The 21,160-nt window shown below is 38.0% G+C and overlaps 1 protein-coding gene across 3 annotated transcripts; it reads right to left on the minus strand.

Annotated features, from left to right (window-relative positions):
• Positions 1 to 715: 715 nt before the first annotated feature.
• b3galt2 (UDP-Gal:betaGlcNAc beta 1,3-galactosyltransferase, polypeptide 2) lies at positions 716 to 20,442 on the minus strand. Of its 3 annotated transcripts, none has more exons than XM_017477721.3 (2): positions 20,186 to 20,442; positions 716 to 3,951 (listed from the first exon to the last, which is right to left on the minus strand). In XM_017477721.3, the coding sequence occupies exon 2, from the start codon at positions 3,691 to 3,693 to the stop codon at positions 2,398 to 2,400; it is 1,296 nt and encodes a 431-aa protein (XP_017333210.1). In that variant the 5' UTR covers positions 3,694 to 3,951; positions 20,186 to 20,442; the 3' UTR covers positions 716 to 2,397. The 3 variants fall into 3 exon arrangements, with proteins under 3 accessions (XP_017333210.1, XP_017333209.1, XP_053539139.1); XM_017477720.3 differs by having other exon boundaries at positions 19,863 to 20,442; XM_053683164.1 differs by lacking the exon at positions 20,186 to 20,442 and adding an exon at positions 11,407 to 11,530.
• Positions 20,443 to 21,160: the final 718 nt, after the last annotated feature.

A 21,160-nucleotide genomic window follows, 5' to 3' on the forward strand; every position in this document is an offset into this window, starting at 1 on the left:
GAGGGAACCATGAATGCCAACATGTACTGTGACATACTGAAGCAGAGCATGATGAGTATGCAGTATTCCAGCATGATAACGACCCCAAACACACCTCCAAGATGACCACTGCCTTGCTAAAGAAGATGAGGGTGAAGGTGATGGACTGGCCAAGCATGTCTCCAGACCTAAACCCTATTGAACATCTGTGGGGCATGCTCAAACAGAAGGTGGAGGAGCACAAGGTCTCTAACATCCACCAGCTCTGTGATGTCGTCATGGAGGAGTGGAAGAGGACTCCAGTCAACTCCATGCCCAAGAGGGTTAAGTCAGTGCTGGAAAATAATGGTGGCCACATAAAATATTGACACTTTGGGCCCAATTTGAACATTTTCACTTAGGGGTGTACTCACTTTTGTTGCCAGCGGTTTAGACATTAATGGCTGTGTGTTGAGTTATTTTGAGGGGACAGCAAATTTACACTCTTACACAAGCTGTACACTCACTACTTTACATTGTAGCAAAGTGTCATTTCTTCAGTGTTGTCACATGAAACGATATAATCAAACATCTACAAAAATGTGAGGGGTGTACTCACTTTTGTGAGATACTGTACATAGTGCATTTATATAGTGTATTATAGTATATATATATATATATATATATATATATATATATATATATATATATATATATATATATATATATATATATGTGTGTGTGTGTGTGTGTGTGTGTGTGTGTGTGTGTGTGTGTGGTGTGTGTGTGTGTGTACACATACACAGTGCTGTGTTTTTTTCAGTATCCTGATTCTTCTGTTTTTATATATATCTCATACTAAATTGTTTTTGTATTTTGTTGTTGAAATTTAAACAAAATCTAAGATAAAACAAAGGCAACCTGAGTAAACACAAAATACAGTTTTTAAATGATAATGTTATTTATTGAAGCAAAAAAGTTATCCAATACCAGCTGGGCCTGTGTGAAAATGTATTTGCCCCCATAGTTACTAATTCCCCAGATCTATGAAACTGCATTCATAATGGGGTTCAGCTGGACTAGACGCAACCAGGCCTGATTACTGCAAACACTGTTCACTCAAATCATCACTTAAATAGAACTTTTCAACAACATGAAGTTAGTTAAAAGGTCTTACCCACTATGCCAAAGCTGAAAGAAATTCCAGAAATTATGAAAGAAGAAGGTGATTGAAATACATCAGTCTCTGAAGGGTTACAAAGCCTTTTCAAAGGTTCTGGGACTCCAAAGAACCACAGTGAGGGCCATTATCCACAGCCCTCTTGCACCAATAAAGGGAGCTGTTCATGACTCCGCTATCAGAAAGAAACTGGACAAAATTGGCATCCCTGGAAGAGTGGCAAGGTGAAAACCACTGCTAACCCAGTAGAACATTAAGGCTCATCTGAATTTTGCCAAAACACACCTTGATGATCCTCAAACCTTTTAGGAGAACGTTCTGTGGATTGATGAGTCGATGTGGAACTGTTTTGAAGACAGGCGTCCTGTTCCATCTGGCGTAAACCAAACAGAGAATTCCACAAAAAGAAAATCATACCTACGGTCAAGCATGGTGGTGGAAATGTGATGGTGTGGGGATGCTTTGCTGTTTCAGGGCCTGGACAACTCGCAATAATTGAGGGAAAAATAAATTCTGCTCTACCAGAAAATCCTAAACCACTTGAGATGCTGTAGCAGGAGCTTAAACGGGCAGTTCATGCTCAAAAACCCTCCAATGTGGATGAACTAAAGCAGGTCTCCAAAGAAGAGTGGGTCAAAATTCCACCACCGTGCTGTGAAAGACTGCTCTCCAGTTATTGGAAGCATTTGGGTGCACTTGTTGCTGGTAATGGTGGCACAACCAGATTTTAAGTTTAAGGGGGCAATTAGTTTTTCACATGGGTCATAGGTGTTGGCTAACTTTTTTGCTTCAGTAAAAAATAAAAATAAAACCTGCACTGTGTTAACTCTATCTAAAACTCTCTCTCTCACTCTCTCTCTCTCTCTCTCTCTCTCTATATATATATATATATATATATATAGAGAGAGAGAGAGAGAGAGAGAGAAATCTATGACTATAATTTTTTGTTTCAAGTTTTCTTGTTCAATATAGAAATAAATATTAATAAATATTTGGAGAGAAATTGTTGCATTGTAATTTTTTGTGGCACCTGAAAAGGTGATCTCACCTATGATAATTTTGTGCATGCTATATATTTACCTCCCACCCCTTTTTAAAAATAGCTACATAGATTTACAATACATAACATCTATCAAATTTAAAAAATAGTTTTAATTGACTTTACATTATGACAGAAACTGTGCTCTTTCTTATATTAGTGTACTGATTGGTTTCACACATGCTTTAAAATATATTGTTGCACTGAGTCATGCTTGTGGTCATCGCTGAAGCCTTTCCCATTCCATTCTCCTGTGATGTAATTTGCTACTCTTCTCCTTTGCCATGTTGATGCAAGCATTGTGCTTGTTGCTCTGCAAGTGGTTCCAGTACTTGATGAGTTCACTGGGCTGAAATTGGTGGGAAGTGATAAGGTGACTGTATTTGCAGCTTGAGTAGGAAACTCTCCAGTGGTTGAAGAGAAACTCATTTGGTGGTGGCACAGGATCAATATGCAGTTTTGCTAAACAGATCCCAACATAGACGTCCTCGAGATGCAGACGACGTATACTTAATGATGCCTGGTATATCTTGCCTGCCATGTCTCCAGAGAACACATAGCCTGTACCAGAACAGAAGATAGGGTACCTCTCACTGGAATAGAGCTCTGGAGGCATGTACCACTTGCTGTCTTTGTTGCGATTTGGTGCGTAACCTCGCATTAGGTAGCCGGTAAAGTAGTTGTGCTGAGGTGGTAACTCTGGCTTCAGCAGCTTTTGGATTAAATACTCTGTATTGACAAACATGTCGCTATCAGTCTTCATGACATACCTGGTATGAGGACAGTACTCGGCAACCCAGTTCATGCCCATCAGTGTCTTGATGGTAAGATTGTAGTAGGTGTCCATGAAGTCTTGCTGTATGATATCGTGATGCTGGAAGCTTTCTTCTACAATGCTGCTCTGAAGTTGGCCATCAGGACTGCTTTTCCTACCCATGAGAAAGAGACGCACAAAGCCCACGCCCATGAACATGCTCTCGTTTCCCCATGTTTGCCTGATGGCATTCCTGGCCTCCACGTCCTGTGGCTCTACTGCAATGAGCAGAATGAGAAAGGGGCTGCTGTCTTGACATTTGTAGGGCTCATTCAGCAAATACCGGTATGGATTAGGTGCCAGCTGCTCTCCCACACCCATTTCTCTGTGCAAGGTATTGCCATTTGTTTTGTTAGTGCTGAGAGATACTTCCATTCCTGAGATGCTTTGGACTGCAACCTCTGATTGGTGAGAACTAAAGTTCATAGGTGGCTTAGAAGGAACAAGTGACTCCCTCCAGAGGCTTGGCAGTGAGCTTTGGTTGCCCTCAGCATGTTCCTTTACTGGATGTAAGCCATGCATTGTGTAGGCCACAGCATTTTCTCGTAGTCCTGGTTGACTGGGTAGCCAGTCTTTGCAGCTGAGAAAGATGGTGAACAGTAAGGCCAGGAAAAGCAGGCCCATCATGTGCATACGGAAGAGTGACCGCTTGATACTCCATGTCATCTTGATTGAACAGCAGTGTCGCCGTCGCCACTGCATGTTACAGATATGTGCTGCTTTGAAAAGTATGGTGGTGCTATTCAGTGAGGTTAAACATGTGTTATGAGAAGCCTGAGGGTTATCTGACGGTAGACGTTTGGCAGATGGGTATGCTTGGAGCCCAGGCGGAGCTAGAGAACGAATGACATGTTGCCGATGAGGATTTCTGGGACACACTGCTCCAGATCTTTTCAATAACAGCAATGCTTCATCAGACCTCAGTAGAAATTTGCTTTCTCAGACCAGTGCTTGTGCTTTCTAAGAAGAAAAAGAAAGAACCACAAAATCAATAAATATGGACTAATATGGCTTAAACACATCTCATATCACTAATCTCTTTTACACAGCGAAAAGATAAGCCTTCATTGACCGATATTACCCTCAGTCAACTTTTCACAGTAGTCATTTGTTGATATTGATGCTGTTTCCTGCTAATTAATTGTTTAATCTCATATGAAAGATTTTCAGGCAAAACAAGTTTTAAGCAATTGCATTAATTCCAGAAGGCATATGGTTTACATCAGCTTTGGACAGTTGTCACAAGTATTTTGAATTAAAAAGCTGTGACTTGGTTTCCAAGTTGTGCAACAGAAAAGTGCTATTTTGGGGAGATCATGATTTCCAATCGTGACAGTTCCACAGCCATCCATGGCTTTGAAGCAAGAGAACAAAATTGTACATGATATCTGGTTGGGAGGAATGGCATAGACTCTTTCCCTATCAATCACAGCTACACTAGATAATTGTGTCTAATCTGTTTTATCATGTATGTGGAAGATGTGAGGGAAGATTTCTACCGATTGTATTACACTGCCCTGTGATGCAGCATGAGCAGCAGTTCATCAACATGGCTGGCTTCATGTTACTCAGAGGAAGCATGTGTTAACCTTCCCCCCTCCCTGTTTGGTAGATGTCATTAAAGTCGTGCTCATAAATTTACATACCCTTTGCAGAATCTGAAAATGTTGACAATTTTAAAAAATAAGAGTGATCATCATAAAAAAAAAATGCATTTTGTTTTTTATTTAGTACTACCCTGAATAAGCTATTTCACATAACAGATGTATGCATACAGTCTACAAGACACGATAACTGAATTTACAAAAATGAATCAGTTCAGAAGTTTATATATCCTTGCTTCTTAATACTGTGTGTTGTTACCTGGATGATCAATGATGAGACCCTTGTTTGTCCTGCAATTAAACTGCAACACTCTTCTTCAGAAAAATGCTCCAGAGCCTGCACATTATTTGTTTTTCTAGCATCTTCAGCATATTTGACTCCTTTGCAACAGTGGCTAAATGATTTTTAGATCCATCGTTTCACACTGATGACAACTGAGGGAGTCTAACACAACTATTACAGAAGGTGCCAACATTAATGGAATCTCAAGAAGACAACAAGATACATTAAGAGACAGGGGGGTATAAACTTCTGAACAGGATGATTGGTGTAAATTGTTATTATTTTGTTTAGTTCTGTTGTCCTCAGTGTGAAAAGATGGATCTCAAAATCGTATAGCCACTGCAGTTTGAACTGGCAGGTAATGCGTGATGCTACTCGCCTGTGTGTGATTGCCACCAGTTTATTTATATGTGCTTTGTATATTATATTATATAATTCTTGCAGTAATGGCATGGGCACAAGAGTGACAGAGAGCCGACATAGTTCACTCCCTACCATGCACCCACACCGAGGTTTCTGATTGAAGTACAGTTGAATTTTAATTATAATGCAGTCGAGGCCGCTAACTAGTTTTTGGACTGGCTGTTATTTTTTCTTTGGTTGTGCTGAACTTTTAGTTGATCAGAACGTGAGCTGAAAAATACGCGAGAAAAATTAACAAAGTGAGGTCCATAAGGACATGGTTTGCCAAGATTTGTGTGAACGAATTCAAGTGCCCTGCACAGAGCTGTCATGGCCGCCATTCAACCCACTTTTGAAATGAGACGTTTAATAAGGAAACTTGAGTATGATGGTCAAATGTCCACATAATTTTGGCTATATCGGTTCACATTTTAATTTGATCTGGCAAAAAATATTTCCTCAGTGGCCTGCTGGCTCTGTTAAACCTGCAGGTTGAGGAGTTGAGGCATATGATTATTTTTTTTAACATTATGTGACCATTTTTAGTGACATAAATTGATCATCTATGGCTACTGATGTGATTGTTTCAAAATAATGAAAAGATATGTGAAAGTAATATATAGAGAGCTTTTTGCTTGCTTACACTCTGACTATCATGTAGTTTCTTAAAATTCCTGCTAACTGTAGGCTGTAGTAGTTGGTCTGTCAGTTAGCTGAAATTGTGTTATATAGTATATCTCCTTTTTGTCACCTCACATAAAGGCAGGAGATAGCTTAAGTAACATTTGATTATAATTACAAATAAGGCAGAACCACAGGGAAAATAAATACAGTGTATGTCCATGAGCAGTTGAGTCGGGGAAAATTAGGATAAACTTATGAGGTAAAGAAACAGTCTATTTTAATGGTTAGGGCCGGCTTGGGGTGATCTAGCAGGCCTCCTTACAAGAGATTAATGTGTCTACCTATTAAAGCTTCAATAGGGGATCACTCAAGACATGGGCTGGGATGACTTTGACATTCAGGTCAGCGAGGCCTGTCAGGTAGGTCTCCCCATTGATGCTTCATGTGATTAGCACATGCAGAGAGGACAGGCAAGAACTGCTTTATAGGCTTGCAGGATAGAGGTAAGGATTATACCATCATATATGTGATTTTCTGGTCAGTGGGGTTTTGGAGCACTGGCCAGTCTCCAGTCTCTGTTCACAGACCTTGGAGAGGATATCATGAGAGAACAGAAAAGAATTTGCCGCACTGCAATCCTCTCCAAAGCTGGGCATGTCACTTGAATGAGGAGGGGTGGCCAGCCCCAAACATTCCCAAGTCAAGCGGTTAGCATATTTAAGTTCTGGGGAGCATCCAGAGAGCTGCTGCATCATCATTCTTTTTCCATCAGAGTCATGCTGATCAGGATCAATCCTCTGGGAGGTAGCAGCTTTTAGCCTATGGCGAATGAACTGGAATCTTTGTGAGGTAGCTGCAGTTTTCTGGTTATGCAATAGACTTCCCAGAACGTTAAAACCAACAACTTTCAATGGAAATTAAACGTCGCTAGATGAAGTCATGCACTAATTAACATAATCATTATCATATTCATCATCGCATCTTATTTGCATTTTGCTTAGTGTCAGCCCTTTACATCTGTTTGCTTATTTCCTACTCTATGTGCTCACATTCTGTATTTTAATACAATCAAGTTCCCAATAAAGTTGTTCTAGTTTACATATTTTTCTGTTTCTGTTGTCAGACAATGGAACGAGTACAAAATAGTGACTGAATTAAGACTATTGAAAAACCAGCAGTCATTTCCAAACCATTTCCAAGCTGCTGCTCTGCACTGCTAAAATCCTGATTTATAACCATGATGTCCTCTGACAAAATCACCATAGACATAAGTTAAAGACAAGGGCTGTGCTGTGATTTTGCAGTATGTAAAATGATCACTCAGAGAGAAAGTTAGAAGTGAATGAATGTGCTCCTCGCGCTGCCACTCACTGAACAGAGTAGCTGCAGAGAGAGGTGTACCTGCTATGGGAAAGCAGGACCTCGCACTCGTTGGGGAGCAGTAGCGACTCTCTTCTATGGAAAGTAGCTAAGGTTTGCCCAAGAAGTTGCTAGATTTGTTACTAGGTGCTTTTCTGAGGGGAAAAAAAGATTGCTAAAGGAGTCTGAAAATTGGATTTTACATACTGGATTTTGTAACACGCATGGGTACACAAAGAGGTTAGCATAATGTTAACTCACTTGGTAGCACACAGGAAGGTAAAAAAAAATTAGGGTAGATGAAGTGCCACTAACCTTTGTGTATTCTGCAGTAGGATGTCTTTTTCGCAAAAATAGTATTAACTGCTGCACACACAACATTACATACCGTACTATCGTATTTATACTACAGTTTAAAAGACACAGTAGCATTGGCAGTATTTTGAAGCTTTAGTATTGCGATACTACCATAGTACCGGTATACTGTGCAACCCTAAAGGAGACCAACAGTTTCCTTTTGAATTCTACTGAAATTCTGCATGCATTTTTTTTAATATAGTTTTATCCACACTGAAATATTCATATAGCCAAATAAATGTTAAATAAATTAAAGTCTACATGAGAATATATTTATACAGTATACAGTATCTCACAAAGGTGAGTACACCCCTCACATTTTTGTAAATATTTGATTATATGACACCTTGCTAAAATGTGAAGTAGTGAGTGTACAGCTTGTGTAACAGTGTAAATTTGCTGTCCTCTCAAAATAACTCAACACACAGCCATTAATGTCTAAACCGCTGGCAACAAAAGTGAGTACACACTTTTGGTCCAAATTGGGCCCAAAGTGTCAATATTTTGTGTGGCATCATTATTTTCCAGCACTGCCTTAACCCTCTTGGGCATGGAGTTCATCAGAGTTTCACAGGTTGTCTCTGGAGTCCTCTTCCACTCCTCCATGATGACATCACGGAGCTGGTGGATGTTAGAGACCTTGTGCTCCTCCACCTTCCGTTTGAGGATGCCCAACAGATGCTTAATAGGGTTTAGTCCATCACCCTCACACTCAGCTTCTTTAGCAAGGCAGTGGTCATCTTGGAGGTGTGTTTCGGGTCATTATCATGCTGGAATACTGCCCTGCGGTAAGGGAGGGGATCATGCTCTGCTTCAGTATGTCACAGTACATGTTGGCGTTCATGGTTCCCTCAATGAACTGTAGCTCCCCAGTGCCGGCAGCACTCATGCAGCCCCAGACCATGACACTCCCACCACCATGCTTGACTGTAGGCAAGACAATTGTCTTTGTACTCCTCAACTGGTTGCCGCCACACACGCTTGACACCATCTGAACCAAATAAGTTTATCTTGGTCTCATTAGACCACAGGACATGGTTCCAGTAATCCATGTCCTTAGTCTGCTTGTCTTCAGCAAACTGTTTGCAGGCTTTCTTGTGCATCATCTTTAGAAGAGGCTTCCTTCTGGGACGACAGCCATGCAGACCAATTTGATGTAGTGTGCGGTGTATGGTCTGAACACTGACCGGCTGACCCCAAACCCCTTCAACCTCTGCAACAATGCTAGCAGTACTCATACGTCTATTTCCAAAACACAACTTCTGGATATGATGCTGAGCACGTGCACTCAACTTTGGTCCACCATGGCGAGGCCTGTTCTGAGTGGAACCTGTCCTGTTAAACCGCTGCATGGTCTTGGCCACCGTGCTGCAGCTCAGTGTCAGGGTCTTGGCAATCTTCTTATAGCCTAGGCCATCTTTATGTAGAGCAACAATTCTTTTTTTTCAGATTCTCAAAGAGTTCTTTGCCATGAGGTGCCTTGTTGAACATCCAGTGACCAGTATGAGGGAGTGTGAGAGTGATGACACCAAATTTAACACACCTGCTCCCCATTCACACCTGAGACCTTGTAACACTAACAAGTCACATGACACCGGGGAGGGAAAATGGCTAATGGCCCAATTTGGACATTTTCACTTAGGGGTGTTCTCACTTTTGTTGCCAGCGGTTTAGACATTAATAGCTGTGTGTTGAGTTATTTTGAGGGGACAGCAGATTTACACTGTTACACAAGCTGTACACTCACTACTTTACTTTGTATTAAAGTGTCATTTCTTCAGTGTTGTCACATGAAAAGTTATAATCAAATATTTACAAAAATGTGAGGGGTGTACTCACTTTTGTGAGATACCGTATATGTAAAATATTATATAAAGATATATACATTTGTAAATAAAAAGATAAATCTTATAGCAATTATAGCAAAAAGTATTTTATATGACAAACTGCATCATGGTATACAACCCTTTTCATCCATATCTGCTTAACCAATGTAAGCAATTCTTTCCGAATGGAGAAAGGATGAGTCTGGCTTCAGAAAAGAGCAAAAGAAACACTCTGATGTTTCTGACTCTTAATTGTAAACCTAGGAGCATCAGGTGAGAAACCCCTGACTGCTTGCTACAAAGAGCTAGCCAAAGAGCTTTTTTCTCAAGAGAAGAAATATGAAAACTCAAGAGCGGGGCTAGGTTGACAAGACGAGGTCAACCCGGTGCAGAGGAAGGACTAGAGTACAGCCTAGCCATTGACACAGCCCTAGGCTGGGCTATTACATACATAGGTAGTGTTAAAAATTGAGGGGATTTTGTTACTGTGGTCTTTACGTTTATTGTTCTTTTTAAATGTTAAATAATACTGATAATATTAAGAAATAATAGAAATATTATTAATAAAAATATTATTATTTAGCATCAAACAAACAAAAATGTCTTGACAAATATAAACCTACAAAAGTCATTAGAAACAATTAAGTGAACTGCATGAACAAAGAAGTATCTATATTGAGGTTTAGGAAAACCCTGTATATTGGATATGGGGCTGTATTGTGCCAAAAAAGAAAAAAAAAAGCTGTTGCCAAAAAAGCTATTGACCAAAATAACTATATCAGGCAGTGTCAATTGGCAGGCTGTGGTCCAGATGCAGACCTGTATTTTTAGTGGACCGAACTAAGTACTTGAAAATACTGTAACAGAGCCAATAAATGTATTTTAAAAAAACAGTTCAGCAAACATGAAGCACTGTGGTTTCTGTCATAGATCCTCTGGTGTTCTTTGATTTTTTACCCTTTCTGGTGTGATTACAGTTATTACATTTACATTTATTGCATATATTTATTGCAGATGCCCTTATCCAAAATAACTTAAATTTTATTTCATTTATATATCTGAGGATTTGAGGGCCTTGCTCAAGGGCCCAACAGTGCTAGGGTTGAACTAATAACTTTCCAATCAATAGCCCAATGACTTAACCACTGAGCTTGATTAGTGAAGTGATTACATGGCTTGTTAAAAAGAAATCTGAAAGCAGCATGTTTAAAAATTAATGCACAGAGAGAGCTATGCATTTATCCTCATTGCTTCAAATTCAAAACCAACATGTCTCATCTTCTTGCAAGTCATGTGGTAACACGGTATGTTAATGCAGGTATTTTCAAAATGCAGATAGCTTTTAGACTGCAAATTCTTTAGGCTACTCAGAATATGGAGACTTTCCACATTTTGAAAATATATGCGTTCTGTACTGCATTATCATGTCAATGTCAGTCAGCAGATGCTGAAAAGGATTTTTATTCAAGACAAAATCACAAATGAGAATGACAATCCAGAACCAAAAACCATGAATAGCAATATAATTCAATTCAGTTTTATTTGCACAGTGTCTTGAATTTCCTCCATTTGTGCACAATCAGTCTGACTGTGGGCTGGTGGAGTCCAAAGTCTTTAGAGATGGTTTTGTAACCTTTGGTTTTGTAAACAGCAGTTATCAGCATTTCTCTGTTCTATCACCAAGATCCATCCTGGCCAGCACCGATCCTAACTATGTCCAGTGCAACCATTTAGGCAAACAACAGAATTGCCTAGAACAGGTGCACTTGAGCAAGGGTGGCAAGATGTACCAAAACCTTTTTAAAATAAACTTTACTCAACAATAACAAAGCTATTCTGCCACCTTGAACTTGGTGGCAGAGTACAAGATTTCACCAAGCGCTCTGTAAATGCACTCTAGAAGCACACCAGATGGCTGAGAAATGTGTTAATCATTGCTCATACCTCCCTTGTCACTTACCTCCTGAGTCTATTGTAGCCTACTGGTACCAATTTGGGTGAGAAAATCTTCACAATAACAAATAAAAATAATGCATCTCCAGCATGTCGAAATGAGTAAAATTTCTGGCTGTATGTACAACAAGAGCAGAATATTGAAGGAGCAACTCTCCAAAATAAGTAAGATAAAACTTTATTGAGCCCACACTGGGGAAATTCCCTCATTACAGCAGCTCAATTATACGAACAACAGATAAGAAAGAATACGCATTAAATAGGAATTGAATAGAAAAAAATGTCTAATATATATATATATATATATATATATATATATATATATATATATATATATATAAAATAGGTATAGAAAAATAAGAATAATAGTAGTAAAAGAAATAATAATGGTAATATGTACACTATGAAAACCTCAATGTATATACAGATGAATAAGAATATGAATATATATAACACCTCATTTATATACAGATAAGTGACAAATGAAATATTGCACAGTCCACAGAAGTATGTGAGCAACAAATAGATATACATAGTGCAGAATTTTATGTATGTGTTGGCTGATGTTGCAAAAAAAAAAAAAAAAAAAAAAAAAAAACCCAGCTAGCTATGCTACATTATGTTTGTATTGATAAGAGACAAACGGAATATTACACAGTTCACAGTAGAGTCTGACTGCTGTAGGGATGAAGGACCTGCGGTAGAGCTCCTACTTACACCTAGGGTGCAGAGGTCTGCTGCTGAAGGAGATGCTCAGGGACCCCAATGTCTTATACAGGGGGTGAGAGGAGTTGCCCATGATTGATCTTATTATTATTCTTTTTCTTCCCCACAGGGAGTCTATGACAGCCCTATGAAACGTAAATAGGAAAATGATGAAATTTGGCACACTCATAGATATAACCATGGGTAGTATCTGCACCAATTACAGGGTCTCTAGAACCAACTGTGTAGCATCACCAATAGTTCAAAAATTCACATTCAAATGGCTAGTGTTGAACACTTTGTCTCAAAGAAAATAAATTTAATTCATCAGATTAGTCTCCTCATGATGATTACAATAAATATCTTACATTAAGACTCCACCCATTACAATAGTCAACATTTTGAAATGTACAGTATCAGTTTTTTCATTACTCCTTGTTCACATTTTGTCTAATTCTTAACAAAATTGGCTCAGATGATCAGTGGACAGAGATGGACAAAAATGACTGAACAAAAATTATGATCCAGTATCTGTTAACATTCTAACCAATGCTTTTTTGTGTGCATTTTTAACTTGGATGCTCTCCTCAACATCAAAGTAAACATGTGTCATCTGTGTAGTGCACTGTGATAAGCACCAATTCTAAAGGTTCTGGGTTTGATTCCTGGTTGGTGCAAGTTAAACACATCTGTAATGTTCTGTCATTTGGATTCCTTTCTTTTGTGGCTCAGCATTGCACTAACCATTCAAACTCTTGGCATGTAAATAAATGCCTCTGTTCTGTTAATTTCCTGTTCAATCTTATTCTCAGCTGTGCTTCTGAATCTATCTTTTATTCATTCATGTACATTCTATTTCTCCTCTTCATGATCTTTGAGCTCCACATTGTGCTTGTTGTGCCTTTAATCACTAATTGTTAATCGCTGCTTTATTTATTAGGATTCCTCTGGAGGAATAATAAATAAATATTGTTATTATTATTATTATTATTATTATTATTATTATTATTATTATTATTATTATTATTATTCTCTTTATCTCCCTAAAGTGCTGAATGGTAAAAAGTTTTGAAATTTGGCACATTGATACTACAGGCCACAAGTAAATGGCCCACATGAGCCCATACGTGGTGCAACAGCAAAGTCTAGTTGATTTTCCCTCTGCCCCATAAGGCTAAAATATCTGAAAATTGGTATATATGCCTTATTTCACATGGGGACCAAAAAAGCTATTGGGACCCATAAAGTCCGCCATGACAGATTTTCCAGTACATAGAAAATTTGTCCAAAACTACAAAAATCTTCACCTCATGAACCATAGTTTCAATTGACTTGAACTGTGGTACAAATGTGTGAGATACATGTCTTTCTATTGGGTGATAAGCAATAAGAAATCAAATAAAAATTGCCCAAACTATTTACCTATTGGTGAATTTACACTGTTGCACTGTTGTTCTTGTGTCCATAAATCAATGGAACATTAACCTATTTACTTGATCTGTGCCACACACAAAGAGGACACTACAGTATGTTACCATGTGTCTTTGATAATATCTGTTATATTATGTTTAACAATATCTTTATCGTCCATTAGATGGCACTGTTTGTCTTGGATTGAGCCAAAGTACTCTTTCAAATTAAGTTTACAATTCAAATTAATGTTTGTTAATAATTAATGTTAATAGCAGCAGAAATAAATTCAAAATAGTGTTAAAGTAGCATTGTATCAGCATGAAGTAATTCTCCACAATCCTCATTGACTCCTGAATTTTCTCTACAATGATCATTTGTGGAAGACTACAAAAATTAACTTAAAATATGGCATTGATCCAAATGCATTGAAATGTTGTATCTGTGGGATACATTTCTCTACCAGGTAAATTTTGAAATGGTCCACAATCTTGAGGAGGATTCCACCATAGCTGCTTGCAGCTATATTTATTATTATTTTGGTGGTTTGCTTTTTTCCCCGTGAAGGGGCACAGACAAAAATAAAAATAAAATGCACCCCAGTCATCTCCCTCTGAGTCCTCTGTGTTCTTTGACTCTGGTCATAAATGGAAAGAGTTTGACTTCACAAGGTTGACCTCCCAAAATACTGTAGGTGCACAAAATGAGCTTAAAATATTAGCTAAAACATTGGCAAGAAGTGTTGCAAAGTTTGGTGAATTTGGTGAGAACAGAGTAATGGGCATGCAAGACCTAGCATTCCATGGTAGCACAGATAGATTGTTGGAGCATAACAATTGCAATTTCCTCAGACAGTAGGCCTTTTTGATAACATTATTGCTGAACAGATTAGGAGAGTAACTTCTAAGGAATCATTTATTCACTATTTGCAAAAAAATTAAATCATAGCAATGTTAGCCTCCCATATTCAATGCCACCAAAAAAACGACGAGACATCAGGAGCTTTTTCCCCATCAGGAGCTTTTTCCCCACCCAAAGCGTAAGTAACCGTGTTAGCTAGCATTAACTAGCAAGCTAACCCTGGCTTCTGTCATCTGCAGGCTAGCAGTCAGGTTGCTAGCTAGAACATAAAATAGGTGCATATAGGAAATTATGTTGAGTTGAATTTTAGTCTAGAAATCCCATGGAAATGTCATCATTTAATGAATTAGTTTGTATGCAGGAAATGCAGCAGCAGGCTGAAGTAGAGCAGGATGAAACAGCTGTGTCTTCAGGGTTTCAGGTGAGGTCCTAATTGTGAATTATATTATGGAATTGTAGGGAGGCATCAGCAATAAAGTGAGTCTTTAGGATGTTCAGCAAATATACAGTATAACCATTGAAAGTTAACATATTGGTCATGAGTTTGTTTTGAAAAAAAAATCTTACATCAAAACAACATAAGATCCTATTCACTCAATATTAACATTTCCCTCAAAAATAAATGGGATCCAGAGTTTAACTATATGTTTATGTATCTTCATCAATGCATAATTTTATTACACATAGGAAACTCAGAAATCATGTAGGCCTAAAGATGCCGTAGGGCAGGTTGAGGGAGAAGCAGCTGGACCTCCAGAGCTTCAGGTGAGGTCTTAAAATGATACTGCGATTAAACCTAGGCCTATATGAAGAGTTCATTTGCAAAAACAGATATCTCCATTCTTATGAATATTTAAAAATCATGTTTTTTATTGCACATCCAGGTAATATCAATCAAACTGCAGTTGGGTTGTTTTAATTAAGTGAAAATAAATGTAATCGAAACAACCCAATTGCAGCTTGATTTGTATTACCTGGAATGCACAGTTTATAAAATGATTTATGAAAATGAAATAAATGGTGGATATCTGTTTTTGCAAATGAACTGTTCATATGGTATTATGGATTAATTGTAAATGACCAATTTATATTTATTGTAAGTACCATAGTCTGCCTGTTTTAATGTTAACTCAGTTGCAAGTTATGCAGGATGTTACACAGGATGCAAAAGAATAATTTGCAAATGTTGATACAGACCAGGTTAAGTTTAGTTTTCTCTTTAGGAGACAGTCAGTGTGAGTGAGGATGATTCTGAAGCAAGTCAGTGTAGCAGTGTCATGGACATGGGGAGTAAGCCATACCAGCCTGATCCAAAATTCATCGAAGTGCAGCTTCCAAACAAGATTTTACGGTTTCAGGTGAACTGGTACAGTCAGTATTCATGGCATCACTACAGTCCAAAAAAATGACCCTGCCTTCTGCACAAAGGGTTTCAATAATTGGAAGAATGCCACAGGTAGCTTTAGTTTCCACCAAGCTGTATGCCATGTACATCAAAACACCCTTGACCAAGTAGATCTTAAAGATATTTACCAACAGTTTGTATCTGTCAGTGACCGACATAGGCATCTGTTTGGATTGTTTAAATAGACACCAAGGACAATCATGAAGAATGTTGATGTTGGATGCAAAACATTTTTTTTTTCTCTTTTCCTTCAACAAGTAATTTCATAGTTTACTATCTTTTATCTATTTGTCTTTGATCTGTTGCTTTGTATAATTTGTATTTAAATGTAAATACAGATCTTAATGTAAATATAGATTTTATATTTTAATAAACCAATTGATTGCTTGGGGTTTGTCCCTACCAATATTGAGACCAAACCTACGCCACTGATTAAATGACGTGTGCATAGACATTTAAGTTTCGCAACAATGTCTCAATGTTCAGTGTCCCAACTCACACAAGACAAATAAGCTTCAAAAACAAGCCCAAAACAAGCCCAATATTATATCCTGTTACGGCTTCAACGTAAACAGACTCAATAAATGAGCCTGCAACATATTAAACAGAAACCAATTGCAGTTTTAAAAGCAAAAAAATATATATATTTATTTAATAAAAAATCATCAAACGGCAACAAAATTTATATGGAGGACAGGCACTATCCACTCATCTCTGATTATCTGCGAGCAGAATATGATTGGAGAGATATAAAAGGAAATTACATTACAACCATAACTACTCTTAGTATATGAGTATGTTAAGCTTGTTTGTTTGTTTTTTGTTATAACCTGTAATAATTTGGGAGGGCAAAATACCCTACAGCACTGATATTATTCTGAGGCTGTGAGCAGACAGTCAGTGCATTGGGGAAAATAGCAACCATAAATGTAAAAAAAAAAAAAAATGAAGTCACTTATCAGATTTTCCTAACAAGCAGCATATTTTTTAAAATAAGAACAAAAAACCGCAACCGCAAATAAAAATCTCAAATCTTGAATATAGGGGCCATTTACATTCAAATTAGGCTATGATAGAAGTTACTTTCAGCTGGTACAGCTGGCTTCTGTTTATTGCTCCTGGGGATTTGTCCTAGTTTGTTTATTTCACTGTGTATTAGTAGGTGTGTGTGTGAATAAATTTAAATTAAATTTAATCTTAAAGGTTAACTTTGGGAATTTTAAACCCTCTCTCTTTGAAACCACCTACGTCTACCTAATTCTACTACAATTTGGGAACATTCTTATAACACATGAATCATTTAGTGAACCCTTTATGCTAGCTTATATTAGCCTAGAGCATGTCCCATCGCTATGCTGGCATCAAACTTAATCAGCTAGAGCAATGTCACTTAATAATTAAAATGATTTTGTGAAAACACATAGGCCTTCTTTGAACTTTCAGTTGAACTGTCAAAAGTTCTAATAGCTTATTACTTGATAATCAATTCATTCTTAAAGTCATTTTCAGTAACCAGTGATCAGGTCACAGTGGATGTACACTCACTGAGTACTTTATTAGGAACACTATACTAATACTGGCTAGGGCCTCCCTTTGCTATCAAAACAGCATCAGTTTTTTGCAGCATGGATTCCACAAGATGTTGGAAACATTCCTTTTGAAATTCTGGTCCATGTTGACATGATTGCATAATTTCAGGTGCACTTCCATGCTGTGAATCCCCAGTTCTACCACATCCCAAAGGTGTTCTATTGGCTTCAGAGCCTGTAACTGGGACGGATACTGAAAAAAAAAACTGAATTCATTATCATTTTCATGAAACCGGTTTGAGATTACTGTTACTTTGTGACATGGTGCATTATCCTGCAGGAAGAAGCCATTAGAAGATGAGTAAATTGTGGTCATGAAGGGATGCACATGGGGCATTCAAGGATGACTGATTGGTATTAACAGGCCCAAAGTATACCAAAAAAACATTGCCTACAACATCACACTGCCTCCATCAGCCTGGACTGTTGACATAAGACAGCTTCTGTCCATGGATTCATGCTGTTTGTGCCAAATTCTGACCCTACCATCTGTGAGCCTCAGCAGAAATCGAGATTCGTCAGACCAGGCTATGTTTTTCCTGTCTTCAGCTGTCCAGTTTTGGTCAGCCTGTGCCAACTGTAACCTCAGAGTTCTGTTTTTAGCTGACAGAAGTGGAATCTGACATGGTCTTCTTCTGTTGTAGCTCATCCACCTCAAGGTTTGATGTGTTGTTCATTCTGACATGCTTTTCTGCTTACCACAAGTGTACAAAGTGGTTATCTGAGTTACTGTAGCCTTTCTGTCAGCTCGAACCAGTCTGGCCATTCTCATTCTCCCCTCCAATTAACAAGGCATTTCTATCCACAGAACAGCTATTCAGTGTATGTCTTTTCTTTATTTCACCATTCTGAAAAAAAAAAAAAAAACTCTAGAGGCTGTTGTGCACGAAAATCCCAGGAGATCAGCAGTTATTGAAATACTCAAACCAGCCCGTCTGCCACCAACAATTATGCCACGCGCAAAATCGCTGAAATTACTTTTTACCCCATTCTATTGGTTGACGTGAACATTGCTCGACGCTGCTGGCCTGTATCTGCATGATTTTATGCACTGCACCGCTGCCACACGGTGGGTGATTAGAGACACCGAGATTCATGGTCCATGTGCAGTTTTATGTTATTAGTAAACACAAACTTAACAATAAGTAACCCCAATACAACAACAACAACAGCATCAACAATAACAACAACAACAACAACAACAATCATCATCATCATCATCATCATCATCATCATCATCATCATCATCGTCCTCGTCATCATAACTTAAGAAACTCTTTTTTCAGGCTTTTTTGTTTTTATAACTTTTCCTTTACAGCGCTTCCCATAGCATATTCTGCCATATAATCTGTGATAATAGTTAGGAAAACCATTGCATTACTTTACATTACACATGTGAGTTGACCACTGAATTGATCTTTGAGCTCTTATAACTCTATATAGCTCTCATAGTGTGTATTAATGCTCAATGCTTCAATAGGGGAAGTGGAAATTTGGGATTCCTTTTTTCCCTAACCAATCCAAACAAACTTCAGCTAGGAATGATGCTCCTTGTGATTGGCTAACCCAGATGAAACAATGTTCATACAAAAATATAATAATAATAATAATAATAATAATAATAATAATAATAATAATAATAATAATAATAATTATTATTATTATTATTATTATTATTATTATTATTATTTTATTAATGTTATTTTCTTCATCATCATGGTTTTTTAAATAATTTGAAATGGCATTTTTGCAGGCGGTGTAACCTGTTTTGTTGTTGTTATATGTACGACATACTGTACAATACATCATGTCACAATTGTTACATTGTTATATTTAATGAATAATATTGTTGCCCCAGTTGTGAATGTAATATGATGTATGACTGTGGCATTTTTTATGTATTCATATAGTCGTTTTTCTGTCATTCCTCTTTTTTAATTGCCAGATGTAATAGTTGAGGGAACATGATGAATAAAGATGAATGCTCATTATAAGCCAAGCCAGCAGATAACTGATCTGATTCTTTTTTCCTTTACATTATGGGCTTCTAGAAGGAAAGCAGCGAGCATTGGGTGGTGGCCAGTGTTTTGTATCAATCCTTTGAGGAATAGCGGAGGAGATTTCACAATCCAGTGCTCAAACGATTACCTGATCTGGAATCCTTAATCTCATGTAGCACATTATCTGCTAGAACTGAAATGCAAGTGATCACATGGTTCCTTTTTTTTTGTGGTGAATCACTGAGATTATACATTGATGTTTACACAGGGTTATTCTCTTAAGCTCCAACCAAAAGCTAAGGCTAAGAATTGCTCTAGATATACAATACAGTGCTACAGATCTACGTTTAATGTGTTATGTTAATATATGTTAACTGCTAGGTGTTTATTTATTATAGACAAAAATGTCAGTGAGACTGTCACACACTTTGAATCATTGTCAGGAATTATATCGATGAGCAATATAATAAAAATAGACATGGGTGAGACATACCAGATAACAGATGCTGGGGCTGTGCAGTGATCCTCTGTACGTGTCATTGCTTCCTGTAAAACCTCCAAAAATCAAAGATGAAATTCCCTGATGTCCCCCTAAAAATTTCTTTGTTTTCCATATTGCATTCTTGATGCAAATCCGTACTCCCATCTGTCAGAGTCTATCTGTCATTTTCTCAGACTGCTGAACTGCTTTCTTGTTGCTCTGTCTCCCACAATGATTTATTAGCGCTGCATTTCCATGCCAGAGATTTTCTCCAAGATTAAATGGAGTTGTAAGAGAAATGGGCCAACAATGGCTTCAATTTCCATTACACGTACCTGCAAAGGATTGAAGGGGAGTCCAGCTGAGGCTTGCAAGGAGAGCAATAGCTAGTCCATCACATTAAAAGACAGGCAAATAGCAACAAAGGACACACTCTTTGCCCCCATGGAGAAACATTATACACAAGAATGGTGAAAAAAGAGCAAGAGTCTTCTCTGTCTTCCGTTCCACTGCTAGCTCTGTGTGATGGTAAAATGCACCCGCATGCATGTGAGTGGGAGGGGGTCTGCTGCTCCAGTCTGCTGTGAATGCATTGATGGTGTCCCTCTGACATAATCATGTACTTAGAGGAGGATTCCACGTGACCATTTTAGAGTTGCAACCCCCCACCTATGTCTGTCTCACTTCCTTTCTCTCCTCATGCCAATACAGAAAAAGGGAGGGACTGAACCATGGAAAATGGAGAGAACGGAGGGTCTTTTTTATATAGGACAAGATGTCTGACATTGTCTGCAGATGCTGCGAGTGCTGAACCTACTCCGTTTCTACTGGAGCATGAACAGTGTTAAAGCAGTGCTAAAGCCTCATGTGATGTGTAACAGCCTAATCAAATGACCACTGATTTGGTCTCTATATAAAAGTGTTTGTGCTCTATTGTTTTTATTTTTGCACATAAAATATTGGCTGTGATTGTGCCCTGTGATGGATTGGCACCCTGTCCAGGGTGTACCCTGCCTTGTGCCCGATGCTTCCTGGGATAGGCTCCAGGTTTCCCCGTGACCCTGAAGGAAGGATAAGCGGTATAGAAGATGGATGGAGATAACATATAGTGTATATTTATTTGTAAAAATAGGTTCAAATGAATAAATTATCAAGAATCTGATTATGAATGTGTGGTTAAAAGGATTACTTCAATACCCAATCAATTACAGATTTTGTAGTAATATTTAATGGTCGAAATAACCAATAACTAGCCTGTTTATGTTGAAATGGGAATATATAAATAGTGAGTGTCACAAAATCAGGTTTTA

Source organism: Ictalurus punctatus, chromosome 10 (assembly GCF_001660625.3).
Source record: "Ictalurus punctatus breed USDA103 chromosome 10, Coco_2.0, whole genome shotgun sequence".
NCBI lineage: Eukaryota > Metazoa > Chordata > Actinopteri > Siluriformes > Ictaluridae > Ictalurus > Ictalurus punctatus.